Genomic DNA, 27,672 nt, shown 5'->3' with positions numbered 1-27,672 from the left:
CTTGCCTGGCCAGCCTCTAACAGAGGCTGCTCCATGCAGTGGTTAGCACGACGCTGGAGTCCCACCCCACCTCTAAGATGCTGGTGGTGGTGGCAGTGGGCACAGAGTCCTCAGCGAGGGTCTGACCTCCAGTCTCCCCACACCCAGCTCTCACCCCAGGAAGACAATGGTGAAGTCCAGCACATTCCAGCCACTGCGCAGGTAAGCGTCCTGGTGGAATAAGAAGCCATAGGCAATGATCTTCATGGCGGCTTCAATCGAGAAGACGATGAGGAAGAAATACTCCAGCTTCTCCTGTGGGAGCAGACGTGGTTACAGCATGCCTCTGTGCTCTCCGAGTGCACCCTTGCTCTCTTCCCTGCAGCCGTGCTGGCTTCCCTGCCATTGCTCAGGCACGCCCACCTCAGGACGTTTGCACTTGCTGATGGAATGCCCACCCCCCCACTCCACACCGACATGCCCCCACACTGCCACTCCCTCACTTTCCACAGGTCTTTACTCCAAATTCCTTCACTGAGGCCTTTTCTGGCCACCAAGTGTAATGCGAGCCATCTCCAGCATTTCATTTTCCTCTCCTCTGCTTAATTTAAGTCTTCTTAGCACTTACCCTTAGCTTAAATACCATATCTATATATATATTATACATATAAAATCTTGTTCATTATCTGTCTTCTCCACTAGAATATAAACTCCATGAAGCATGGGGATTTTTGTCCATTTTTTTTCATTACTCGACTTCCAGATATTAGAACGGGTTGAATAAATGAAGGACCTGAGGTACCCAAAATGAAAGTCCCCAGGTGGTTTCTGGTTTTGGCACTTTTATTCTCTCACCATGCAGGGGATGGATGGTAGGAGACGGGGGTGGATTATTCAGAACTCCAGATGCCTTCCCTTGCTGGGCAGTGTTGCTCTTTATTTCATTTTCCTTTAAGGTCCCCTGCCCGTCCCACCTGCCCTCACATTGGCTTCCTTTAGGCAGCCCCTTAAAGGGCGTGACACTATTACTCAGGGTGAGTGGAGTGTGGGGTACACCGTGTGTGGGGAGCACAGGTAAGAGGCTGAGGTTTCAGCTCAGCCCCACTATGCAGAAGGCCCTGCTGACACTCCAGGCCCTGTCCCCATAGCCTGATCCTCTGGGTTACCCTATCCTTGGCCCCGTCACCCTTCCCCCTCTTCTGGGCCCAGGTGAGAGCTATTTCTAACTGAGGAAGCAGGTCTCTCTTGTCAGGACTCCAGGCTGAAACTGCTCTCCTTGCAGCCATCTGAACCCTGGCTTGGCAGCTTCTAAGAGCACTGGCCTCCAGGCCTCCCCAGATAAGCACAGCCTCCCGAGGGGGTGCTGGCCCAGCCTGCAGCCTAGGCCAGGCTGCAGCACGGCACAGCTCCAGGAGGTGTGTGTGAATATATATATATATATATATATACATACACACACACAGATCTATCCTGATTGGTGCTCCCTGGAGTTACACAACAAGGGGGTCTGTACCCCCACAACCCAGCCCCCATCACTATTAGTCTCCAACACTCACACCCATGGAAACATCTCCTGGGACCAGGGGCCCACCCTATCAGCACACTGCGGAGGCGTCACATATTCACAGTTCCTTTACTGCGGAGCCAGACTGGGGAACTGGGCACTCCATTAATGATATGGAAGATAATTTATTTTTACTTCCAAGTGAGTAGGTGTGGGAGGCAAGGGAAGAGGTCCCCAAATGGCTCACTATTGTGGATATGGCTCCAGAAACCTCCAACTTGTCATTCAGAGAATTTTCCTGAAAGCATGATTTTCCCCTTCCAGATAGAAGGGACAATTGCAACATACAAGGGCTAGACTTGTTTTTCTTAATTTTGCCCTTTGTTCCTTCTATTAATTTGTGATCCCAAAGCTTTCCCCTTCTTCCAGAAAATGGTAATATGATGATTAAAATGCAAAGCCATGCCATTCTGTGAAAGGGCCTGTTGATGGAGACTGTGCTTGGCACTCGTGGGGAATCGTGGGGCAGCCGCTCCATGGAGGGGAGCTGCAAAGCGAGGTCTTGGCACCCTCCCTGGCAAGAGGAGCGGGCTAGGGCAACTACGGAGGGATCTCCCTGGAATTGGGTGGGTGGCTCCCCTCCTCTGTAGGACAGGTTTCCTGGGAGTCAGGCACACCATTAAGGAAAAAGTGTAAGGGAGGAGAGTGAAGTCAAGGCAGCATTTACAATTTCAGGTTGCTGCAACCCCAAGGGGATAGACAGAAGTGGGGTTGAGGAAAGGGAAAACAGGACCTGAAATAGTTGCAGTGCTCAGAGGCTGGGCGGCCAGCCATGAACACCGGAGAACTGCCTGCACCTGCCACTGCCTGTCTGGCTGAAGCCTGGTTCAGAGAGAGCTTGTCGGGGGCTGTGGGCTTCAGATGAGGTCACTCAGTTTCCTCAGCCTGTTAGCTCCAAGGCCTGCCTCTTTCCACCATACTCCCTCCAGCCCAACCCTGGAGTGCCTGGAATTAAAACTCAGTACCATACAATCCCTGTGTGTGCACACAGCATGAGCCCTCGTTCCGGAGGAGAGGGAAAAGGGATGTGTCCACTCTTGCATCATAGGAACAATGTCATCAATGTCACACTGGGTTGGCTGACAGCCTCTGCAGCCAGGGCTCAGTCTTCCATGGAAAAATGAGGGATAGTCATTCCACAGATATTTATTAAGCTCTGGACTGGATGCCCTGGGTAAGACCTGGCTGTCTCCCCAAGATCAAAGTCACCAACCTTCCTAAAACATCCTAATTTCCTGTGACACCCCCAGCATCCACCGTGGGCAGATGGGAGGCAGGAGATATATGGTGTGATGGTTCTCACCAGCTCTGCTGCTTTGGGCAAGTTCCTAAGCTTCTGTGAACCTCAGTTTCCCCATTTGTAAAACTGAGATAATGAGAGCTACCTTGAAGAGTCATGGTGAGGATTAATGGCACCTTGTAAGTAAGTGTCTACCCCTGCCAGGCATGCACCAAATGCTGAATACATCACAGCTATTCTTATGAGACACCTGGGCCCTTGGAGAAGGTCTGTTTTCTGCCTACACTGTGTTCTATTGGTTTCCATTATATTCTATTGGTTTTCACAGAGCTGTTGTTTGATGTCATGTCTGTAGATGGTCACCAGGGCTTGACTCTGACCCGCATCACACTCAATATGTTTGAAACGGAACTCCTCCTCCTGATAAACCTGCTCTTTCTCATGTGTCCCTGTCTCAGCCAAAGGCACTCAGTGGCCCAAGCCAGAAACCTCCAGGGTCTTTCTGGATTCCTCCTCCCTCTTGCTCTCCTCGGGTCCCAGCGTCCAGCAGGTCCAGGCCATTCCACCCCTTCCGTCTCCTGCATCCAGCTCCTCCTCTTGGACTGCCCCTGCCCTTGCTTGCTCTCCCCTGCCTGCAGTGGTCCACCGCCACCCACATCTCCTCCCCTGAGCCCTTCTCCATACAGACCCAGCTACTGCCTTGCTTGCAAGTCTGCAATGGCTCCACAACACTTAACCAGAAAAATCCAAATGCGTTTCCGTGGCATGCAAGATCCTCCATAACATGACCCCTGCTGATCCCTCTGGCCTCGCCACCAGCCTGCTGGCCACCCCGTCAATCATGTGGAATGACTTTCAGGTGCCCTAGCTCTCTAGCTGCCCCAGCCTCCACCTTTGCTCATCCCGGCCCCTCTGCCTAGAGTGTCCCTGAGGCCCACTGCCCAAGTAGACCTCTTGCCTCTTACAACCCTCTGACCCCCCACAGGGAGCACCAGCTCTGTGTCCTCACTGTCCCCTATAACCCTGTGCTGCTCTTTGCTGCCTTCTGACAGATCGCAGCTTCCTTGAGGCCACGTCATCCTCACATGTGTTCCTAACTGTGGGGATTCTCCACAGCTTCTCTGCCCCAAGAACAGGTGACATTCCCCCGTCAGTAATAGCATTTGGGCTTGGGGGCCAGGGTCACTCTCCAAAGAAGGCCTCTCGGAGTTGCTGCTGGTGGTGGGTGAGGGGAGGTTTTATGGCTTGAGAAGGCCCTGCCAACTGGTGATTCTGATGCCCTTCCCCCAGGGGTGTATGGTCCCCCGACACAGATGAAAATATTTCGGGCTCAGGGCTTCTGCCCTTGCTGTTCTCTCTGCCTGGAATGTTCTTCTAAGGATATCCTCATGACTCACTTTCTTCTTTCTTTCAGGGCCCAACTTGAAGGTCACTTTATCACTGAGACCTTCCTGGCTCTCACCCCCCGACTGTCTATCTTCTTAGCCTGATTTGTTTTTCTTTTTAGCTGTTGTCAAAACTTGACTCGCTATATATTTGTTAATTTATTTGACCCATCTCTCCTGACCTGAATATAACATCATTGAGAGCAGGGACTTAGCTCTATTCACTGCTGTGTCAACTGCATCTAGAACAGTGCCTGAAAGTGCTGTGATGGAATAAATGAACCAGTGTCCCGGGGCACTGCTGCTAGAGGTGCAGGCTGTGAGCAGGTGCGGCTGCACACCGTCGCTATTGCTCTGAGACGAGGTCAGTGTAGGCATTGAGTAAGCATTTGGAAAATTCTATGGCAATCTGCAGCCACTTCCACAAATGTGGGTGGACTATAGACCATTCTGGGTTTGTCAAAGTCACATGGCGAATCCCAGCTGGCGCACACACACGAAGGGAACAGTGTCATCAATGCAGTACACCCACGCAGTAGGACCATGTATCAGGCCATGATGGAGTAGAAATTAAAAACGACAAACTGTGGTCTTTCCCTACAGATCATCTGAGAAGCTCTGCTACAGAATGCATCATCCTGCCCAGCACACAGGAGGCTCTCAAGCTATGTTTGTTGAATAAATGAACAATGGAAAGTCACAATTTCTGCTCACCTTCGAACCAGGTGCAGCCTTGGGATCTGCATTCCTAAGAAGAGACACTGGACCTCAGGCCCTGACCCCAGAGCAGGAGGGCAGTGGCTGTCCCTGACCTCCTGATCTCTAAGCTCAGGGGAGGACAGTGAGCCCGTCCGACTTTGTGAGGTGAGAGCTCCCTTACCTCAGCCCCCAACAAGGGCCTTTATTACTAAATGTCCCCTTCAAGGGAATTATCATCCTTCCATAGACAAGCCTCTAACTGGTGCTCCCTGGGGCCACACTTAGCTGGAGGTTGGCCTGGTGTGTGACCCCTGATACACAGGCCTTGCACCTGCTCCCAGGGGCATTGCAGCCAGGCACTCCCAGAATCTTGGGTTGAAAAAAGCAGGGCTGGGACCGCACATCCCCTCACCCTCCCACTGCCTCTATTTTCAGGCTAAGTCTGCTATCTCCAAGGGTCAGCCAGTCCTGAATTCTTCTCCTCCCCTGGCCCGCATGGGGCTTTGTGGGAAGATGATGAGAACTGGTTGGGCTTTCCTCCAAAGGGATCTGCCCAGCTCTAGTCTCCCTATCGGGGACCACAGAGGCAGCAGCTACCACACCTTCTTCCCCTGCAATCCCACCCCTAGCAGAGTGGCCTGGTCAGGACTCCAGGCTCCCGGGCTCCCCATGTGCCCCGCTGGAGGGTTCTGGGATCTACAGAGCTCACTGAAAAGACCTTACTGGGCTGGCCTGGGAAGGGGCTGGCAGAGGCAGCAAAGTGGCTGCAGTTGAAGGGCTCCCTGGGAAGGTGCACTGCCACCACATGACTGCCTGTCGCCTGGGCCTGAAAGTCTCCTTCCTCAGGGTCAAGGCAGGGTGACCTGCTCAGGCACAAATCTCACTGGGACAGGGAGGCACTGGACTCATACTTGTTGTTAACTCTTTAAGGCACGTGTGCTACAAGGAGGCAAAGTGGATTTGCCTGAGGAGGAGGAAGCCCAGGGTGCTTGCAGGGAGCTCAGGCTGGGGTGGAGGATAGACATCCTCAAATGTCCCCTCCCTCTTAGGAACCTTACAGGAAGCTCTCCACACAGACTTGGCAGGTGCTACTATTAGAAGACAGTTTTACAATATTCATGATTGCTTTCCTCCTGGATTCCCTCACTTTCTTGTTCCCTTAAGCTGACAGCCGGGCTGGGCCCCCTTGCCTCAGGATGGGTTTGTGGCAGGGCCCCAGGCTTTTGTTTTCCAAAGCCTGAGAATCACTGCAACATTGGGAGGTCTCAGGGGTAGAGCTCACAGTTTGAAGGTGTGGCAGGATCTGGGAGGAGGCCCTGGGGCCCCCAAGAAAGCAGGACCCAGCCTCAATTCCTGCCTTAAGAAGGGTGCAGGGGACCTATAACCCTGTCACCTGCGCACTGCCTGAGACCCAGGGCCTGGGCACATTCCCCAGGCAGGCAGGATAACTGAAAGCACCAGAATAGCCGCAGTGATCCCTCTCCATCCCAGAGGGATATGCGCTCAGGATCCACGGAAAGTTGGTTCACAGGAAAAAATAAGTCATTTCTTGCACACCTCAGTTGTGGACGGAGGTTTGCTCCTGCTGTGCTGTTTTTCCTGTTTCGCAGAGGAGGGAAGTGAGACTTAGAGGGGAATGAGGTGTCTGCTAAAGGCAAGGAGGCCCTGCCTGCCGTGACTGAAGCAACAGCGTTTCTGGTAGGCCGGCCTGATGTGCTGGCCTCTATGGCCGCGCCACACACTGGGTGTCCAGGGCCCTGGCGTCTCCACAACCACCTCAGCCTCCAGGTTTGGAAGATGACCTGCTGAGGAGTGAGGGAAGTGGCTATGTTTAGCCCAATGAACGCTCACCCAAATAGTCGCAACTGGAATGGGTATCCCTTGCCATCCTACCTCTGTCTCAGGGGTCTCATTTCCCTCTTCCAGTTCCCTCTTCCCTTCCCTGTACAGCACCTCCCTCACCAGGGAACAAAGCTCCCTCAGGTCTGGGCGGGCCAGACACACCAGGGCTGACTAGACAGAGGGACAATGGGGCTGAGGGTCCCATTAGGGCTCTGCATGCTCAGGGTGAAGGAGGCTGGGAGAGAAAGGGAGACCAGTGCTGTCTTGGGTAATGAGGATAATAATAACTAAGCTTTATAAGCACCCGCTTATGCGCCCGGCCCTATTCTGGCCACATGCTTACATTTAATCCTCACTGAAACTTTATAAGGTAAGTATTCTTTTTTTTTTGCCTTTTCAAGTTTTTATTTGTATACATTTTTGTATTAAAAAGAAAAATAATCATCACAGATTACAAAGGGCTAACGCAGGAATAGAAGAATGAATGAATCTCTTTAGCCTAGAAAGCGGATACTCTCAATAGTATTAATGTCATAATACAAGCTCATCCAAGCATTTTACCTTTCTTTTTTTTAATGTCATTTTAAATGTGATATCCTAGCATATAGTAAAGATCATGTACTATGAGTGTAAGATGGAAATTTCTCCACAAAGCCAGATAAGTTTTCCTCTCTAGTGAGAAATGGGCTATAATAAGTTCTTAAAAATTCTTATCTTCTCTGCCATGAACATGGCTGAAGGTGGAGAGGCTGGGGGCTGGGGAAAATCCAGGGACCTTTCCACACAGGGGGTTCTCTGGGGTTCCATCCCGGAAGGTGTCAGATAACCCAGATCACTCTACTCAGGCTTTTGACAAAAAATAACCCTCACCCTCCATAACTAGTCATCTTCCTTCCCCCTCCTTCTCACTTTCAGGGCCTTCTGAGCTGTATCTTTTGTAAAATCAATAATCAGGGAAGAGGAAAAAAAGAGCTAGGATGGAACAAAAGTAAAACGTTTAGCAACTTTGACACAGGGGCTCGGCACCTGTACCTGAGCTGCAGGGGTCCCGGCTGGGGCAGGGCCAGGTGGCCCTCCTCTACTGGTAATGCATCTGCTCCCAGGTGCAGGAGAGGGTGAGAGAGACCCACACCTTTCAGGGCTGAGGCACACAGACCTTCTGATGTCTGATGCCCAAAGTTTGTGCTGGCATGGACCAACCTTGGGAGCGTGCAGGATGAACAGGGGGATCTGGGCAGGTTGCTGCCTTGTGTCTCAGGTCTTGGAGCCCCATGGGAGGATGGTGGGTGTGAGGTGGCCAGCCCCGATGGCCCTTGCCATGACAGCTACATTGGTCCTCAATTCAAGTGTCTTCAGAAAGTGAAGATGTAAACTACTCTTTGCAACATTAACTCCTAACAAGTCCAAAAAAAAAAAAAAAAAAAGAACAAGAAGAAAAGAAAAAGCATCCCCCCTCCTCCACCAGCCTACGTTGAGATGAAACCCTCACCTCTCTGCCCCAAAGGGGCTTCCTCTTTCAAGGATGTGTGTGAAGAAGACGGTAGTCCCCTGGCCTGGGAGTAAACTCTAGATAAGAACAGTCTTTCACCACACCCCAAGGCTTCCTTGTGCCTCCGAGCCCAGCGGAGGACGAACACTGAGGTTTCTGTGGTGCTGGATACAGCACAGGGTGGCGTGACCTGAAGACAAGAAAGGGGGAGGAGGGGGTCCTGGAGTCCAGTGCCTGGTGCAGTGTGGGGCAGGCTCCAGACTGGGCAGGGAAAGGCCTCGGATCCCAGTGTCACAGCAGAGGCCAGACACCCTTCCTTGGTTCAAGCTGAATAGGTCACAGGAACTGAGACGGGCTTCCCACATATGACGACTGGGAGGGCAAAGGCAGGGAAGGGTACAGGCCGAAAACAACGAGGTGCCCAAGGTAAGGGGCAGGCCCTCGTCAGCCTGGGATACTGTCTCCTACTCCCAACCGTTGGGCCCAACAGAGGAACCAGTTGAAAAGGAGGGCCCAACACATTTCCATCGGCAAGCAACAGGACCACAAACTCCTCCGTGTTGCCCAGCTCCCGCTGAGGGTGGACACGCAGTCATACCCAGAACCAACACGCATCCCGGTCTGTGCAGGGCAGTCCATCATCATCCTCCCTAGCTTCTGACGACAGCCGACTAAGGTAGGTACTCTTATCTCATTTTACAGAGGAGGAAGCCAAAGCACAGAGGGATTAATTTCTCCAGGATCACATAGCTACCAAGAGGCAGAGCCACGATGTGTATAGACAGTTTGATTCCAGATTCCATGTTCTCAACCACCATGCCAGGCAGCGGGGAGAGAAAGAAACAGTATGCCTGGGACACCTGGGTACATTTGTCAGATCCCGCCCTCAATCCACCCCGGGTCTGTCTTTGCCCCCTAAGGCTTGGGTTCGGTGTGACTTCAGCTGTGGGCTGAGAGTGCTGGGAGGTCAGAGAAGGAAGGGAATGAACATTTATTGAGCAACTCCTGTGTGCCAGGTCAGACACAAGGTTGTTCCACTCATGGATGTAACAGTCCTGAAAAGAAAGATATTGTGGACCAGCCTGACCAACATGGTGAAACCCCGTCTCTACTAAAAACAAACAAAAAAATTAGCCAGGTGTGGTGGCGTGCGCCTGTAGTCCCAGCTACTCGGGAGGCTGAGACAGGAGAATTGCTTGAACCTGGGAAGTGGAGGTTGTAGTGAGGTGAGGTCGTGCCACTGCACTCCAGTCTGGGCGACAGAGTGAGACTTGGTCTCAAAAAAAAAAGAAAGAAAGAAAGAAAGATATTGTGGTCTGTTGTTCACAGATGAGGTAATGGAGGTTCAGAGAGTTTAGGAAGCTGCCAACCAGAGTCTAGATTGGAGGCAGGTTGGTTTGATTTGAGAGCCCGTCCTTTCCTGTAACTCCGCGGGGAGCTAGCACAGCTTGGGCAAATGCTTTCCTCCAAGGTTTTCCTCCAAGGCTTCTGTTGTTCAGCTATTACAGTGTCTGCAGCCCCTGTGCCTGGTGTGAAGGGGCATGGATTGGGATGGGTCGGGGGAGAAGCTAAGTGCCCTGAAAGGGGACCTGAGTTCTTGCAGCGGTGGGAGGGCAGGCTCCCAGGTGGGTCTAAAACCCAGGCTTTCATTCATTTCCACAGACCCTTTTGGAGCACTGTCACTTCTCTGTACAGTGGCCCAGGCTCAAACCACCCTGTGCTCTGCAGGTCCTGGATCTCTAAGGGGTGAGGCCAGAGCTGCGGTCCTTCTGAGGCCCCAGCCTCCCCAGATGGCGAGGAGAATGGGCTGCTGGCCACAAGAGTTGGCGAGCGCATTCCAGACCCTATAAAAAGACAAACGCCCTGGCTGCCAGAGGCTTAGGCTCCAGCCTTGTGGAGGACGCTGCAGCAACTTGAACCCCAGGAATGCAACAGGAGCCTGGTGGAGCCGGCTGATGCCTGAGGGGTGGGCAGCCGCCCTGCAGCCCAGGAGGGGCCAAATGGGCAGCCATCTTGCAGATCTTGTCAGGCCCTGCCCTGCCCTGCCCTCGAGGAGAGCAGGCACCATCTACTTAAGAAAAATCTAAATTATCCAGAACTTGGAAATAAAGCAAAAAAAGGATGCCATATCTTTGTAATATCATGTTGGAGCATTTTATAACAGGCCTGGCCAAGGATTATCGAATTATCCAGGTCAGGGTTTCTCAACCTCAGCCCTAATGATATTTTGGTCTGGATACTTCTTTCTTGGTGGGAGAGGGCCTGTCCTGTGCATTGCAGGGCCCCTGCCTCTACCCCACTAGATGCTAGTAGGACACGTCTCCACCCCTGCCCCTCCCCCTCACAATTCCAGTTGTTGCCAAATGTCCTCTGGGGCAGAACTACTTCCCCTCCCCAATCCCTTGAAAACCGCTGACCTAGGAGGGAATGTAACTTTGTTTAGCTCTCACTATTCTGTCCTCTAGAGATGCAAATGAACTCTGCCTGATAGGAAGATAACCCCAATGGTTAGAGTTTTATTGCCCTGTAGGACATTAACCAGCTTGGTATCTAACCTAGCAATCCTATTCCATCATTCTTTCTCCGGTATCATAACTTCTGCTCCTCCAAATCCCTTTAACCCAGCTTCACACGCCTGCTTGTTCTCTTTTGAGTTGAACTAATCTTTGATATGTGTTCCTTCGATATTTTACTCACAGTTGTGTTTTCACTTTTTGAACATCATACTTTGACATAGGATTGCTTTGAGGGTGAAATGAGATAATGTAGCAAAAGCAATCAGTTTATCATGTCTGCCCAACAATTAGTAAGTCTGATCATTGTTTTTGCTTTTCCACATTGGTCCCCTCAGCCTGGCCTAGGCTGGAATGGTAACCCTGCCCAATAAAGGATGTAGGCCTGCCCACAGAGCCACCTGGGCGTGTGCAGTGATCTAAACTCTCTGCGCTGCAGTTTACTCCTCTGTACAAATGAGAAAAATAAAAGTACCTGCCTCATGGGCATTCAGTGTGATAACACATATAAGGCATTAGAACAGTGACTGACAATATGCAAGTAATCGACAAATATCGAATGTCATTGTTGCTGCTGCTGCTGCTGATTTGCTGGAGGACTGGGGAGGGGTGATCAGGAAAGCCATTAAGAAAAGTTAGAGGTTTCAAGGAGAGAAGACACAGAGTTAAAGAGAAATCAGGGACAGACGATGGGCAGGGTGAAGAGGAATTCTTTACCTGAAATAATCCTTTGGCATAACTGTTGGGGGTTAGACCCTTTGAATCTAGAACAACCTGAGGGTTTCTGTAACTACAGGCATTTTGGCTGGTGAGCCTGCTCTGTGGGGTCTGCATGATCAAAGTTCCTTCTGTTGATAGACAAAGCACTACAACTTAGAAGGTCTTCACTCATCCAGTTACTTCTCTCAAGTATACAATATTATCCCCATTTTATAAAGGAGGAAACTGAGGAAACAGAAAGGTTACATAACTTGTCTAAGATCACACAGCTAATACGTGAGTGGGCCTAGGCTCAAAGCAGGTTCTAGCTCCAGAACCCATTTTTATAACCACCATGCCATAATGGGCTGATTTCAGAGGCCCGTGCCACTGTGACATCCCACGGTTGGCCAGGACGTCAGCATCCTGGATCCTCCTCTTGCCACCATCTGACCCGCTGCATATTCATTCCCAGGACTCCTTGCTCCTTCTGGGCCTCAGTTTCCTCTTCTGTTCAGGGAGGATCCTGGGATTTCCCACTGACACAGAGCAGGCAGAGTCAGAGGGGTACCTCTAGCCCCAGGAAACCCAGGCCCCAAGTCTATTACCCTCAGCCAACGCTGGCAGAAGGAATATGGAGGGACACTGCCAAGGGAGCCTATTCCCACAGACAGCAGTCACATCCCCAACTCTGCTCGCACACACGGCAACTGAGGGAAGCCCTTCTTGCCCACAACCATCCCCGCCCCTGCCCCACTCAGCCAGTTTGGCATGTGCCAAAGTGAGGAAACCTCTGTCAAAGTGCTTGGACTTACAAATCCAATTACCCGTCAGTGGACACAGGCACCTGTATCTCCACACATCTGAAGTCGAACTCACCACCTTCTTCCTCCCTACCCCCACCTGCAGTCTTGGTAAGTGATACTGCCATCTGCTCTGTCCCTTTCTGACCCCCAAGTGTCATCCTCCCCCTCCCCCACGCCTCCATCCCCACCTCCAGTCCTCACCATGGATTCCACCTGGCAGGTCTTTCTTAAGGTCACCTCACAGCCATCTTTACCATCGCCAGTGCCTTGGCCCAGCCTCCCCTGTTTCCTGCCTGGATGACTTCCCTGGGCTCCCTTCCCCCTTCCCTGCTTCCCATCCCACCCCATGTCACCCCAATCCATGCTCCACATGGGGCCTGAGAGATTTTTCTAAATCCCCACCTGACCTCTTCGTCTCTTGCCTCCAGCCCTTTGTCTACGTGGCTTCCTCTGCCCAGAGTCCCCTCTCCTGCTTGGCCTCTACAATGCACTCCTTTACTGCAGGCTACATAATGAGGGGCCCAGTACAAGTGAAAATGTGGGCCCCCATGTTCAAACAGTAGGAAATAAGTGCTGATGAAGGTATTAAATATAAAGCTTTTCCCTTTCTTTCAGCCCCTTTCTCAACCTACCGTGGTGTCTTTTGATTGCTGTTCGGTGTTGTGCAGGGCAAGTGCAGACTGTCATAAGAACCTCCTCCTAATCTTCCCCCTCCACCCTCACCATCCCACAGCCCGACATCCTGTGCCCTGGCCAGAGGTGGAGGTGTGGAGCCAGGCATCTCCCCTTCACTCAGATCCACCATCTCAACCCGTAGTGGACATCCAGCACCCAAGGATGTTGCAATCTCTGCTTCCTGGGAGACAATAACTACCCAGAATCGGGGAGGGCCTTGGAGGCTCAACCTCATAGGTCATTTACTGAATGGACTGCAGCACTGTCAGCCTGTGGTAGAGACAACCAGAGCCATGTCCTTCCCCATTCTCCCACTCAGGCCTCTGCCAAGTGGCCCAGGACCTCAGAGGGCAAAACATCAAGCTGAGAGTCCCTCTTTAGAGGCAGGGAGATGGCAGAAGTCAGGACCTTGTGTGAGCCAAGGTTCCAAGCTTGAGGTGCATGTGCCATTGTCCCAATGGACTTCACTTACAAATCATAAATTCAAAGATAAAATTAATTAAAATTTCAATACTTTGACCACAGAGCATTCAACCCCAAATGTGGGGCCCTTCTGAGTGGGGGTCCTCTGGGACTGCTTAGGTGGCATTTGTGTGAGCTGTCCCTGTCCTCAACCTTTAGGTCTCAGGTTAAACATCCCATCCTTGGGGAAGCCTTCCTGATCTCAAGACTAGCTTAGGTTCTCTGTCAATATGCTACCATAATGTCTCCAAACCTTGAGCCTTTCCCATTTCATTTTAACTACCTGTTTAATTGGTTTTATTATATTTACTTGTTTAATCCATGTAATGAAGCTCTGTGAAGATGAGAACTGTGTCTATTTGGTTCACAGTCATATCCCCAGTATGTGCCAGGGATGTGATAGACACTAAAGATACATTCGTTAAATGAATGAGACAGTTCATGAATAATTAAACCTTAGGCCTTCTTTCTTGAAAGCTACGGGTTATTCTGGATGACTGGAAAGACCCCAACCCTTCTCTGCTACCTACAAAGCAGCCAATAGGGCAAGAGAGAGAGTGCCTACTGCCCCTTTCTACTCTGACTCCTCTCATCTCCCTCTTGCTGGGTTTTGTGGACATGAACAGTGAGGACCCCTGAGCTTGAAACTGGCTGAGCGACCTTGGATATCACCGACTTTCTCTGGGCTTCACAATTAAGGGGTCAGATTAGGAGTCCTCACTGAACATTCATTTCCCATAGAGCTCTGACATGCCAGGTGGCATTGGCTGCTTTGGAAACATTTCTGATTAGGTTTCCAACTTCCAGGGAACTCATAATACTGTCTCTAAGAACTCTAGGCCTAACCCAAGGTTTTGCAACTCCAGCCCACAAACTAAAGAAAAACACACACAGGACCACGTGAAACAGTTAAGGGAGCCAATTTTGTTTCAAGATGGAAGATGACATAACCATTAAGATGTATTTTTTTGTTGTTTTTTTTTTGAGACAGGGTCTCACTGTGTCACTCGGGCTGGAGTGCAGTGGCATGATCTTGGCTCACTGCAGCCTCGACCTCCCGGGCTCAAGCAATCCTCCCACTTTAGCCTCCCAAGTAGATGGAACGAGAGGTATGCACCACCAGGCCTGGCTAATTTAATTTTTGTAGAGACGGGAGTCTCTCCATGTTGCCCAGGCTGGTCTCGAACTCCTGGATGCAAGCGATCTTCACGTCTCAGCCTCTCAAAGTGCTGGGATTACAGACGTGAGTCACTGCATCCAGCAAAGGTGTAATTTAATATCCTCCAAGGTGGGGCAGAGTTTTTTTGCAAAAGTAGTCAATGTCACAAGGAACTGAGGCCCAAAAATATGAAATCCTGAAGGATGGGGCAGACCCAGACCTCTCCCTGCATTCAGGGACATGGAGACTAACCCTATGGTGTAGAATGCCCAGACTTTAAGAAATGCCTTCCTTGCTGGCAAAGGTGGCATTGGCCCTGCCAACATTTAATCCCACTCTCCTTCCACACTCGGGAGCTCAGAGTGTTTTCCCCTCATAGCAAGCACACATTTAGAATCCTAGCTTCCCATCAGCTCAAGATAGATTCCCATGGAAACCAGCATAAAGGAAAGGCAGAGATGTGTCAGGCCCTGGACACATGCAAATATGCCTCCTCCCTCCGGGGCCCTGCAGTTTCAGTGTAGGAAAAAAGCCCTGTTGAAAAGGTGGCTCCATTGTCCTGTCCCCTAGGGAGCCTGAGGCCACTGTTTCTAAGAGGGCTTCCTCTAGAAGTCTTTCTGCCCTCACCCACTACCTTGGCAACACAGCCTGTACAAGAGCAGGTTCTGGCTAGGTGTGGTGGTTCACGCTTATAATCACAGCACTTTGGGAGGCCGAGATGGGTGGATCACCTGAGGTCAGGAGTTTGAGGCCAGCCTGGCCTACATGGCAAAACCCCATCTCCACTAAAAATATGAAAATTATCTGGGCATGGTGGCAGGAGCCTGTAATCCCAGCTACTTGGGAGGCTGAGGCAAGAGAATCACTTGAACCCAGGAGGCGGAGGTTGCAGTGAGCCGAGATCACACAGCCTGGGCAACAGAGTGAGACTCTGTCTCAAAAAAAAAAAAAAAAAAAAAAAAAAAGAGGTTCTAAAATCAGAGAGACCAAGCTGGAGGCCCTACCGCAAGACTTAGATGTGGGGTGACCCTGGGTAATGTACCTAAACTCTCTGAATATCAGTCTCCTTTGTCTTTTAAATGGGTCTGATAATGTTACTTACCCCACAGGAGTAGTTATAGGGATTAAATAATACAATAATGTAAAATATTTAGCACAAATCCTGGCATTTAATAAGCACTTACTAAATGCTAACCGTTTTTATTATTAATTAGCTATTGAGTAAGTAAGTCCCTGAACCACTCTAGGTCTCAGTTTTCTCATCCATAAAACAGAATGAGGTGGGGAGGAGGTAGGACAGCCTAATTTTTTAATATCCCTTCCAGCCCTGGCATTTTATGGTTCCAGGTATGTGTTACTGATGAAGGGGTGAAGAGATAGTGGTATTATAGAACTCTAAAACATGTTCTTGCTTCAGATTCCTGGATAAAACTCTCCCATGAAGGCAAACTTAGTGGACACAAGTTTCTTATGAATTACATCTGGGGAAGAGAAATTAGCATTCAACCTCTGTGGCTCGCTAGCTGACCTTACTAAGCCTCAGTTTCCACATCTGTCAAATGGAACCACTTTACGAGTTGGTTGTGAGGATTAAATGAGTTTACTCTCATCAGGTATTAGCACAGTGCCTGGGACCAATGAGTGCGTGCTCTGTGCTGGCTGACAATATCACAGAATCTGGAATAAGCAGGTTGACCCTGGAAACCCATTGAGCCACTCAGCCAGCCCTGCAGGTGGCTGGGGATGCAGGGCCTGCATTGTCAGGGAGTTGAACCACCAGCACCATCCCCAAGAACAGAGTCCACCAAGGGGGCCTCCCCAAGCCTGGGGCTGCAGGCTCGCAGGAAGGGAGATGGAAGGGCCAATCTTACCAGGCCGAGGTTCAGAGAGTTGTTGTCATCTTCCGGCATGGGCAGGTACACAGCCAGGGCCACACAGTTGGCAAAGATGGTGAGCAAGATGATCGTCTCGAAGGGCCTGGAGCCAGGGTTAAGGAGAGCCCTCGAGTGAGGCAAGGGACTTACAGGGTTAAGGGGAAGAGGGCGCTGAGGGTCAGTCTGGACTGTGACTCTGATGCCGGGCTGGTGGACAGGCTCATGGACACTCGCCCATGCTGCTCCTTCCCTGAGCCCCTGCAGGGTACAGTGAGGACTAGGTTCCTGCCTTGACATCTGGCTCCCTCTCCTCAGGAACAAGTCACTTTCATGTAGACTCCTTGGAATGGCAAAGGTCTGGTCCCTGGCTGAGGACTCCTCAGCTTTAAGGCCTAGGGAGTCTTCACACTGCTCCACTCTCAGTGCCTGTCCATGCCCTTGCCTGCTCCCAAGGAGCCATGACTTTTGCAGATTCTGGCCAATGCACAGAGGCTTACCCAGATAAATGGCACGGGAGGGTAAGGGTTGATGCAGGGTAAGGTTGAGAACTCACTGAGTAGGACTGGGAACGAGGGATGGAGAGATGAACGCTGAATTTCCAGAGCCATGTGCGCATGCTGGTGTGCACGTGCTCACACCCGTCACACCTCACCCCTCCCAGACACACCCACCCCGCCACAGCCATTTCCAGAGGGTACCCCAGGCCCATGGCTTTCTCGACTTTCTGGCCCATTAGGCAGCAAGTGTGGAAAGAGCTAGAGAAAGCAAGGGAGGAAGCGAGGGAGTTGTTTGGGGGTAGATGGGGAGGCATATTATGTAGATGGGCTTAACAGAAAAATCCCATTCTCTTCCCAGTAACCTCCAGTGTTTGAGAAAAGAGGAGGGCCACAGGGGCAGGAGGCTACGAGAGGGGAAGGCGCAGAGGAGCAGAGGATGGAGGAGAGGAAGAACCCACAGAGTAAACCCGATTGCAGAAGAGAGGCAAGGAGGGAGGGCCTAGGAGGATTTGATGTGGGCGATCCACCGCCTGGCCTAGAGCGGGTGAGGGGAACAGGGCTGACCCTGACCCCAAACTATCTCTACTTGCCCCATGTTTCTCTTGTCCTTCCAGTTATCCCTCATTCTCCTTCATTCTAGGGAACAGCTGGTAGGAGCCAAGCCTTCCAGAACTCTTCAGAAATATTTCAAATATGCCCGACCCTCACTCTCAGACCCACTTGACACAGCCCTCCCCTTCTCGCTGTCACTCCTTCCTCCCTTCCCCAAATAACCCAGATATTTTCCTCATTCTTCCCCCCAGAGCAAATGCAAACATAGCATGAGTTTCAAAGTCCCTGTCCCCAGGGTGGCACGTCTGAGCTAGAACAACCAGGCTTGTTTGGCCCGTGTCTTGGAGCAACTCAGACCAGGCGTCTTTCAGATCCATTTCTCCCCTTGGTTCTGTCCTCAGCTGGGACCTGCCGCCAGAGGAAGCCTTCCCTCAGCTCACCTCTGTCCACTGTCACCCCCCACCCAACCCAAACAAGGGAGAGTTTTCTCAAAGAGGCCATCGCATCTTTTTTTGGTCCCTATCCTATTCTAAAGTGAGGCTGGTGCTTCAAAAACCTAGTGGCACCCCATGATAATGTGGATTTGGGCACACCTGGGAACAGTCCCCATGAAACAGGCCCCACCCATAGGTGGTCAGTAGGCGTCTCTGGTTGTCATCCAGGACTTGGGTGGCCCACTCAGGCCCAGGAAGCCCCACCAAGTCCTCCTCTTCCTCTTCCTCCTCCTCCTTCTCTTCCTCCTCCTCCCCCACCCTCCTCCTCTTCCTCCTCTTCCTCCTCCTCCTCTCCTGCTTAGCCAAGGGCTCCTTCCCCCAGCTCCTCACTCAATTCTGTGAGTTCGCCCCATGTCTAAGTGCCAGGCCTCTCTGGCCCTCCTGTAGGAAGTTTGTGCTCTGTGATCACCCCTGAATCCCTCCCTCATGACGCACACTCCCCCCACGGCCCAGGCCCTGAAGGATATTTCCATTCTACAACGCTGATGCAGGCCTTCCTCAGGGGGTTCTCTAGGGTCAGGCAGAACAAGGCCCTGGGTGGCCTTGGCAGAATCTCAGGAACCGGCTTCTTGGGCTGTTTCTTCCTCAGGCCTTCATCCTGGGGTGAGGATGGCTCCATGGCTTCCCTGGGAATCTGGCTTTCTCCTGCTCCCCCACCCCAGTGCTCTCCCTTCCCTGCGTCCCCAATGCCCCCGCCTTGGGGACTGGGCTGGCTGAGGCTGTCGGCTGAGCCTGCCCTGCTGAGCCAGCCGGGGGGCGGGGGCAGGAGTGGGGGCAGGAGGATTACTCTCCTCGCTCCCAGCAAGTAAAATTAGCCTCCACTCGGCTCCCTGCTGCCGGGCCTGAGCTCCTGAGGCCAGGCAGCTGTCATTCCACCCAGCCCAGCCAGCGACTTCCCAATCTGTCCCCTGAGGAGGGTGGGGGGTGGGAGGAACAACTTACACACAGGCCTGGGATGGTGCAGGGGCAGTGGGAAAGGGAGACAGGATGGAAGGTTTCAAGCCTGGGGCAACAGAGGTCAGGAAGGGGTAGCCTTGGATATGGAACCTCAAACTGCAGAGTGGCCCCCTCATGCCAAAATTAGGTTTCCCCCTCCTCAGCCCCATGACATTGTCTGGAGAAGGCACTGGGCAGCCTAAGTCAGGACAGCTCCACAGCACCCCCTACCCATCTCAGTGTCTGCACCATCAGCCAAAACTCCCCAAGCATACCCTCAACCCACCCCCCAAGCAATCCCATGTCAGAGAAACAGTAAACCCCTCTCCAGTGGGCTGGAAGGCTCCCAGAACAACCCTGAGTGTGCACACCTCTGGCATAGCACATGTCTCACTGTGGAGCGTCTGCTGTGTATCTTTCTTCCCCACCTCCTCCCACCCCTACAGGTGTAAAGGTTGTGTGCTTTATCTCTGGGACTCTGGCCCCTTCTTTGCACAGTCCCCACACGTACTATGCTCCCTGTAAATGTTCACTGAGGCCAGGCATGGTGGCTCACCCCTGTAATCCCAACACTTTGGGAGGCTGAGGTGGGAGAACGGTTTGAGCTCAGGACTTCAAGACCAGTCGGGGCAACGTGGTAAAACTGTCTCTACAAAAAATACAAAAATTAGCAGAGTATGGTGGTGTGTGTTTGTAGTCTCAGCTACTAGGGAGGCCAAGGTGGGAGGATAAGTTGAGCCTGGGAGGTTGAGGCTGCAATGAGCCAAGATCCGGCCACTGCACTCCAGCCTGGATGACAGAGTGAGACAGAGTGAGACCTTGTCTCAAAAAGAAAAGTTCATTGAGGATAGCCACGGTAATCCCACCACTTTGGGAAGCCAAGGTAGGCAGATAACTTGAGGTGAGGAATTTGAGACCAGCATGGCCAACATGGTGAAACCTGGACTCTACTAAAAATACCAAAAATTAGCGGGTGTGGTGGTGTGCACCTATAATCCCAGCTACTCTGGAGGTTGAGGCAGGATAATTGCTCAAACCCAGGAGGAGGAGGTTGCAGTGAGCAGGGATTGAATCACTGCACTCCAGCCTGGGCAACAGAGCAAAACCTGTCTCAAAAAAAAAAAAAAAAAAAAAAATTCATTGAATGCCTGAGCTAACAACACTGAATCTTAAATGTGCTGAGCTAACAGCGAACCCCACATACCCTCCTAGCCAGTACTCTGGGCTGGGGGTGGGAATGAGAAAGGGGCACCAGGAAGGGTGAGGGTAGACAATGATCTAGGAATGAGAAAATTCAACAATCATTTTATTTAGCTCTTTGGTGCCAACACAGTGCCTATGTACCTATATGCACACCCCCCTCCCCTAAGGCTTACAGTCTGAGGGAAAAAAACTACAGTCCCCACCCAACCTGGGACAAAACTAGACGACCTCATGGGGGGGCGAGGAGGGAGTAAACCCCCCCCCCCCCCCCCCCCCGCCCCACACACACACCAAGGAAGCCAGAGAACGCCACCAGGGCACACAGGTCGCCTCTGCTGAGTCTGTAGGTTCGGTCTGGGCTGAGCGCCGGCAGCAGTCTGGCCTCCCATCCCTTCCTCTGGGTTCCTTTCTCGAGGAGTAAGCGTGCTCCCAAAGAAGTCGCTAGTATTTGAGGCCATCTGGTGGAGAGCAGTGGCATGGTAACCGAGGGATCAAAGTCGGGCTCGCATCCCGGGGACTCTCAGAGACTGGGCTGCGCCTGCGGCAAGGAAGGATGGAGCAGAGCCGCCTGAGGCCGAGCGGGAGCCAGACCCAGGGATGACCGTCCTGGGGTGCCCCTCTGCACCCTGGAGGGGACGCAGGACGCCCGGAGCAGTCCCAGGCCCCGCCCCTCGCTTCACCCACGGAGCTCCTAGGTCTCTATCGTGCCCATCGCACCCGCCGCCCTGCACTTCTGCCCCAAGCTGGTGGAGGAGGGAAGGTGTCGCAGACACGGGAGTGCCGCGGACCTCCTACAGTCACTGTCCTGCGGCGCATCGCGGGTGACCCAACAGCCTCCCGCTGCTCCCGAAAGTGGGACGGGGCCGGCGGATCATCCTCCAAGCCAGGGGTGGCCACAGGCCCGATCAATGGCAGGATTCCTCCGACTCCAAGAAAGGCGACGGGGAGTAGCAGGAGGACTCGGATGACTCCGGCACCAGGGAGGAGGGCGCCCGGGCCTCGCCGTCCCCAGGGCGGTCGGGCGGGGGGGCGGCGGGCGGCGCGGGGCAGGGCCGGGTGCCCGGAAGGCCGCGGGAAGCGGGGGGCGTCGCGCCGTCGGGGGCCGAGCTCAGCAGCTCTTGCAGGTACTTTATGTAGCGGATGGCGGCGCGCAGCGTCTCCACCTTGCTGAGTCGCTTCTCAGCCAGGGCGCCGGGGAGGTGGCCGCGGAGGCGCGCGTAGCCCTCGTTGACGCACTTGACGCGCTGCCGCTCGCGCTCGTTGCGCTTCTGGATGAAGGCTGGCTCGAAGGGGTATTCGTAGACCCCGAAGGCGCCGGGGAAGGGCACGTAGGGGAACACCCCCGCATAGGCGTCGTAGTAGGGCGGCTCTGCTGGGCCCGGGTACAGCAGGAAGGGCACGTTGCCCAGGGGCTCGGCGGCGGGCAGGGGCGCCTGCCGGGGAGGGGGCACGACGCCCAGCTGCATGCAGCTGGGGGGCCCCAGAGGCCTCCGGTCCACCAGAGCCCGGCAGAAGTTATTGTTCATGGTGCCGCGTGGAGCTGGACCCAGAGCGAGGCCCCCACCGAATGGCTCCGGCTTGGGGTCTGCACGGTCTCCACCACTGGGGCAAGTCACATCGCTAGCAGCAGCTTCTGGGTACCAGGACTTGCTAGGGCCTCTTTTCGCCCTTTAGGGTGGCTTCCAATGACTCCCTAACAAGAGCCATCGCCCTAGACAAGTGTGGCCCCTCTCAGGGGGTCGATGCACGCCTTCTCAGAGCCAGCCCATGGCGCCGCGGAACTCTGAGGGCCCGCACCCCGTTCCGCAGCACCCATGGGCATGGCCACAGACCCGCGCTCCCTGCCTCCTCCTGCCGCCCAGCATGGGCACCTCAGGCCTAAACCACGGGCTCCATGTCCTCCACCCCCACCCCAGCGCCTGGTCCTTGGTGCTCACGGCCTTCGGGATCCCCGGGCTGTCCGGGGTCCCCAAACTGTTGGCTGCTGTTAGGAGTGCGCCAGCTCAGTGGAGGGAGTCCCCGGGAACATTTCTAAAGAAGAGGAGAGGAGAGTGAACATATCAGTTAGGAAAGGCCTGTATTATGGGCTTCTTCGTATCATCCCCACCCGCAAACGGGATTGTAAGCCTCATGAGGAGAGGCGGTTGGCTACTGAAGGGGCACAGATCTGGGTTAAAATCTTGTGCCCACCCCTTAATAGTCGGGTGACCACTTTGAGTCGTGGTTTCCATAACGGAAGGGCAAGGGAAACATCCTTGACAGGAAATTAATAAGATATGAGAATCAACTGTGAAAAAATATATGCAAAAAACACCTCCTAAACGGCATAGCTTATAAAAATGCCCAATTTTGTCATGTCCCTTGAGAGTGGGGGATTAAGTCTCATCACTGATCCCTTCCAGGGTCTTACATCTAGCAGTGGGTCTGAGACTGCTTATTGAATTAGCAGCAGCAGCCATCAGCCAACGAGGGAAGCCAACTCTTTATGGAAAGGAATGCCTCTTTGATAACAAGGTAGGTGTTGCTGGTCCATTCAAAGCCCTCTGTCTGGCAGAGACAGTCATCAAAGCCTTCCCTGCCCCAGTCCCTGTGGTCTGGGATACACCCTCTCACCCCACCCTGAGTTTCTCCATGGCACCTAATGGAGGCGTCTATTCTTTCACCTGTATGCCCTGAGCCTAGCCCAGCCCCTGTTGAGTATTAGATGCTCCACAAATACATGTGGAATAACAGAGAGAGGATTAGGCAGAAAGCTGGGTTTGTCAGGGTGGGACTGATTACACGTAGCCTTTCATAGGCTTTAGGAAGCTGTTATTTCAGAAATAATTGGTGTGTGTTGAGTTTAGGTGCCACCAAGCTTCATTGCATATGGTTATCAGATCCAAGTTAGGTGCCATTTTGTCTAGGAAACCTCTCTGATCGCACTCCCCCCTTTTGTGTGTGTCTACAGTGTCCCATAAGTGCCATCTTAGCACTTATCACACTATTCTATTATTTTTTCCCTCTTCATAAAAGATGCTCAGGACTTAGCGAGTGAGTGAGTGATGGGCAGCATGACACCTTGGCCACTGGGCATGGCCTCTCCAAGAGACAGAAAGGAGCTAGCTCTCTCCCTGACAGGAGGAGGTCGTGGCAGACTCAGATTCCTGAGAATGTCTCCTCCTGCACCCTCTCACCTCTGTCCTTTTTGCAGGCCCTGAGTCTGTTTCCAGCTAGCTTTGTCCTCCACACTAAATGAGGACCAAGAAAAATCAACAATGATTCTAAGCATCATGGAGACTTAGATGTGCTCTCAAAAGTGAAACCAGGCCGGGCATGGTGGCTCACACCTGTAGTCCAGCACTTTGGGAGGCTGAGGTGGGCGGATCACTTGAAGACAGGAGTTCGAGTCCAGCCTGGCCAACATGATGAAACCCTGTCTCTACTAAAAATACAAAAACTAGCCAGGTGGGATGGTGGGCGCCTGTAATTCCAGCTAATTGGGAGGCTGAGACAGAAGAATCGCCTGAACCTGGGAGGTGGAGATTGCAGTGAACCAAGATCATGCCACTGCATTCCAGCCTGGATGACAGAGCAAGACTCCATTTAAAAAAAAAAAAAAAAAAAAGAGTGAAACCAAATGTCTGAGAATTCAGGACAAATTCACATATCCCTCCCCTTCTCAATGGCCTTCAAAGCCTCCCCGTTGCTTTCAAGAGAAGGTTCTAGAAAATGTCTCCCAAACAGACCCTCAGATCTATCAGGTCAGTCTTCTCTGGAACTCTTTGCTCTCCGATCTCACACTTGGCTTGTGCTGGCTGTGGTCCTGGGGGCCCTCTCTACAGCTCTCTGCTTTACCCAGAGTCCTGCCATCCTTGATTCCAGCTCCTGCCCATCCTGACTGCTCCTGCCCATCCTGACTGCCTGAGCTCTCCAGCTTCCAACATGGGTTGTGCATTCTAAGGTGGCACATTCTTTTTAAGGTTGTGCATTCTATGTATTCAACCAGAATGTAAGCAGTCGGAAGGCAGGGGCTAGGGCTTTTACTTCTCAGGTAACGCCTATCAGTCCCTTTCTCAAAATGATTTTCTAGCAGTTCTCTTTCATTGTACAAATTTGGGATCCAGACTGCACTCTCCCATATGATCCTTGTCTATTCATATTTGACTTAATTATTTAAATTTAATTTGATAGGGGTCAGAAGTTCATGACAATTTTAACAAGTACAACTTACTATTTGTTCACGTTGATTTAATATTCATAACTTATTTATTTTCCTCATATACTATTTACATTTTTTCATACAACAATTCAGAAAGGTGATTCAAGCAAGAAACTTCACAGCTGGACTATGTATTTCTTGAGTCAATTCTGTATTTACTGTTAGAAAAGAACTGGTAGGCCAGGCGAGGTGGCTTATGCCTGTAATCCTGGCACTTTGTGAGGCCAAGGAGGGAGGATCACTTGAGCCCAGGAGTTTGAGACCAGCCTGAGCAACATGGCAAAACCCTGTCTCTACAAAAAATTAAAAAAATTAGCGGGGCTTGGTGGCATGTGCCTGTGGTCTCAGCTACTCAGGGGGAGGCTGAGGGGGGAGGATGGCTTAAGCCCAGGAGGCAGATTTTGCAGTGAGCTGAGGCTGCACCACTGCACTCCAGCCTGGGCAACAGAGCAAGACCCTGTCTCAAAAAAAAAAAAAAAGAGAACTCATAACCTATTTGCAAGGTAGCATGGGGGGGGTACACACCTGCAAGGGAATTGTGTTCTGCATGTATCACTGAATACCAGAAGCTGAGGAACACAGTGTAGCATATTACCATTAAGCGGCATGATTTTCATTCAGTAAATATGTACAGAGGGTCCTGGATATCCTGGGACTGCTCTAGGTACTAGGATAGAACAGCAAACAAACATTGTAGTGAAATAATAATAATAATGATAATCGTAGCTACACTTATTATTCATGATGTGCGAGACACTGTGCTAAGAGCCTGATGTTAATCATCTCATTTAATTCTCACACCATTCTTGAGGGGTAGGTGCTAATATTGTCTGGTTTTACGGGTGAGAAACTTGAGGCACATGAAGGGTAAGTCATATTTTAAAGGCCCACTGTTAAGAATTCATGAACTAATAAAGATTAATCCACCTCAGTTTCCCACCTCTTCCCTCAGTATTTCTACTAGTGGCTTCTCATCTGATCAAAGGAACGGAGAGGTTTACACTGACCTAACAAAAGGATCTTAGTAAATTATTCCTGCTGGAGAGGAATTACAATTATAATTATAATTCCTGGAGGGGATGTCCCGCTGAAGATTCAAATTATAATGCTGTTATTTAGCTTCTGCTAAGAGAAGAACTAAAGGTCACCCTGGTCATCTTTTGGGAGGGTAGCACCCCCTTGGAGATGTGTTTGGAGGGTGGCCCATGGAGTTCTGCTGCTGGAAAGACACAGACTGGAGTATCATCAGAGTCAAGCAGCAGGAGCACCCTTGCCTGAGCTTAGAAAACCTGAGCAAAGGCCCCAGGAGGATCTATCAGTAGCAGGGAACCTACTCATCAGCTAAGTTCATGGGACTGGGCAGAACCAGCTATCAATAGCGCCACGGTGTGGTGGTGAGACGCAATGGCGGCAACAGATTGATGAAACACGCATCGCGACCCCACGGGTGTCGAAGTCATCACTTCCTGTGACAGCTCCCTTTGGGGACTCTGGGTCCCTAGGTCTCCTGGAAAATTCAGGGTAAGAGAAGACCCCTTAGGAAAAGCTACTGAGTTTTCAGTCAACATCTACTAATTTTCTCCCTGTGTTTGCGAAGCAATTCATATCCCTTAAACTTTCACTATGTACACATACATAAAATATGTATTAATACAATTAGATGTATTTTGTTGTTTTGAATTAAAAATAGCAGTTGCATCAGCATTAGGCAACTTACTAGGTAAAAATGTGGCTCTGAAACAGTGGAAGAGCTTTCCCTCTACTCTTAGCCCTCATGGTGACTGCTGAAAGAGCTAGTTGAATGAACCCATTGATTGCATTGAGTAGGCGCAGACTATTAGTTGCAGGCAATGCTGTCCACCTTTTTAAGGGGCCCTGGTTCCTCTCTGGGACTGGAGCCACTCCTTGCCCTCAGCAACCCCATTCATTACCAGCTGTACTCTAGTTTACTTTGCCCTGGGAAGCAGTCGAGCAGATGTGCTTGGCAGGAAGTAACTGCTGTTCCTCCCCAGAGCTTTCTTCGTGGTGCAAGCTACACTGAGCTGTTACGCTTGCAGTCTGCACTCAGTTGTACCATGTACAGTTAGTTTGTTTAGGGACAGCTATCATCAATTATTGTGCAAAGAACTTTCTAATCCTCAAATCTGACTTGCACCAGAGAGGGCGCATTGCCAGCGGGGGTCTCCCGGGCCTCCTTTGCAATGCCTTGCTGATTCTAATTGTGTAGCATTAGTGTTTGCCCCACCAATATTAGCCCCTTGTTGTCCCTATTGCCAGAGGATCTCACTGTCCACACCCCTGGGGATGGCACATTATCATAACTTGCTGTTAATGGTTTCATACTCATCCCCTGCTCATCTCTCCCAGGCCTCTCCCTGGTGCCCAACGTTCACCAGGGCCCTGTCTCCCCATCCTCCTTAGCCTTATACTTTGCATGGGCAACAAGCAACCTGAGGGCCCTCTCCCCAGGGCTCTTCCTGTCACTGCCCCCAACCCAGGCTGTAAACTGTGAGCCCAAGAACTCTGTCTGGTCTTATCCTTCTTTGAGACACAGTACACGCTCAGTTAAGTGTTTGTTGATTGACACTGGTGGGAAGCCCTGGGGAGGCAAAGGCAGGTGTGAACTTTGAAGAAGCAGACAACGTAATTCTACCTTTCAAGCTTTCCTCATTGTCTTTAGCAGGACTGGAACCAGAGTTCGGGGTCTGAGGTCAGGAATTGGCTGAACATGTCTCTTTCAACAGGGAACCCATGGCTCTGAAGGAAGTACTGGGGAAAGGGATTCCATAGTCTTCTTCTTCTCCTCCTACCACTCTGAGAGATTTCTGAGAGTTGACCAGCCCATAATGCTGCTTTTGGGCAGCAACAGGGAGACTGCTTCCATAGCCTCCCCTCTACCCACTGCGGCCAAAAACTGGGAACATTTGTAAGGAAGCCCCAAGGACTCAGAATGACAGAACTCATTAGCTTTGTAGAGTCCTCACTCATCCCCCTGCCTCCAGGCAAGGTGGTTGCTAAAACCTTTCCCCTAAGGGCTCCATAATATGAGAAATGCAGCTTCCCGCATTTCCCTCCTTGGATACCCACATTAGCATCAGCCCTTGGAGGGCACGTTAGCAACAGAGGCCCTGGGAAGCCCTGCAGGTAAAGAAACCTGTTTGTATTTGACCCCCAAATTCCCAATGGAACCACAGAACACTTTTAAAAATGGTCTTAAGCCCACTAACATCAAATAGAATACACTTCAGGAAATTCTGCCTTTAAATATCCAGGATAAATATATATTTTTAAGAAACAAGTAGGAGCTGAGTGTGTGGCTCACACCTGTAATCCCAGCACTTTTGGAGGCCGAGGTGGGAGGATCGCTTGAGCCCAGGAATTTGTGACCAGCTTGGGAACATTG

The 27,672-nt window shown here is 51.6% G+C and overlaps 2 protein-coding genes across 2 annotated transcripts in view; both read right to left on the bottom strand.

Moving 5' to 3' along the window:
* The window catches only part of CACNA1S (calcium voltage-gated channel subunit alpha1 S), a 73,015-nt gene extending 54,280 nt beyond the window's left edge, over positions 1 to 18,735 (bottom strand). Inside the window, exons 1-3 of the mRNA XM_054523477.1 lie at positions 18,376 to 18,735; positions 16,384 to 16,489; positions 155 to 294 (exon numbers count right to left, since the gene is read on the bottom strand). Of these exons, the coding sequence (XP_054379452.1) occupies positions 155 to 294; positions 16,384 to 16,489; positions 18,376 to 18,548 (419 nt within the window). The 5' untranslated portion in view covers positions 18,549 to 18,735. The remainder of the gene's footprint in view (positions 1 to 154; positions 295 to 16,383; positions 16,490 to 18,375) is intronic.
* A 1,409-nt stretch (positions 18,736 to 20,144) lies between these two features.
* Positions 20,145 to 22,099, bottom strand: ASCL5 (achaete-scute family bHLH transcription factor 5). Its single transcript, XM_024235842.2, has one exon. It carries the CDS (start codon positions 21,592 to 21,594, stop codon positions 20,974 to 20,976), a length of 621 nt encoding a protein of 206 aa, XP_024091610.2. The 5' UTR covers positions 21,595 to 22,099; the 3' UTR covers positions 20,145 to 20,973.
* Between the last annotated feature and the right edge of the window lie 5,573 nt (positions 22,100 to 27,672).

Source organism: Pongo abelii, chromosome 1, assembly GCF_028885655.2.
Source record: "Pongo abelii isolate AG06213 chromosome 1, NHGRI_mPonAbe1-v2.0_pri, whole genome shotgun sequence".
Lineage (NCBI taxonomy): Eukaryota > Metazoa > Chordata > Mammalia > Primates > Hominidae > Pongo > Pongo abelii.
This window is presented reverse-complemented; position numbering and strand designations above follow the sequence as displayed.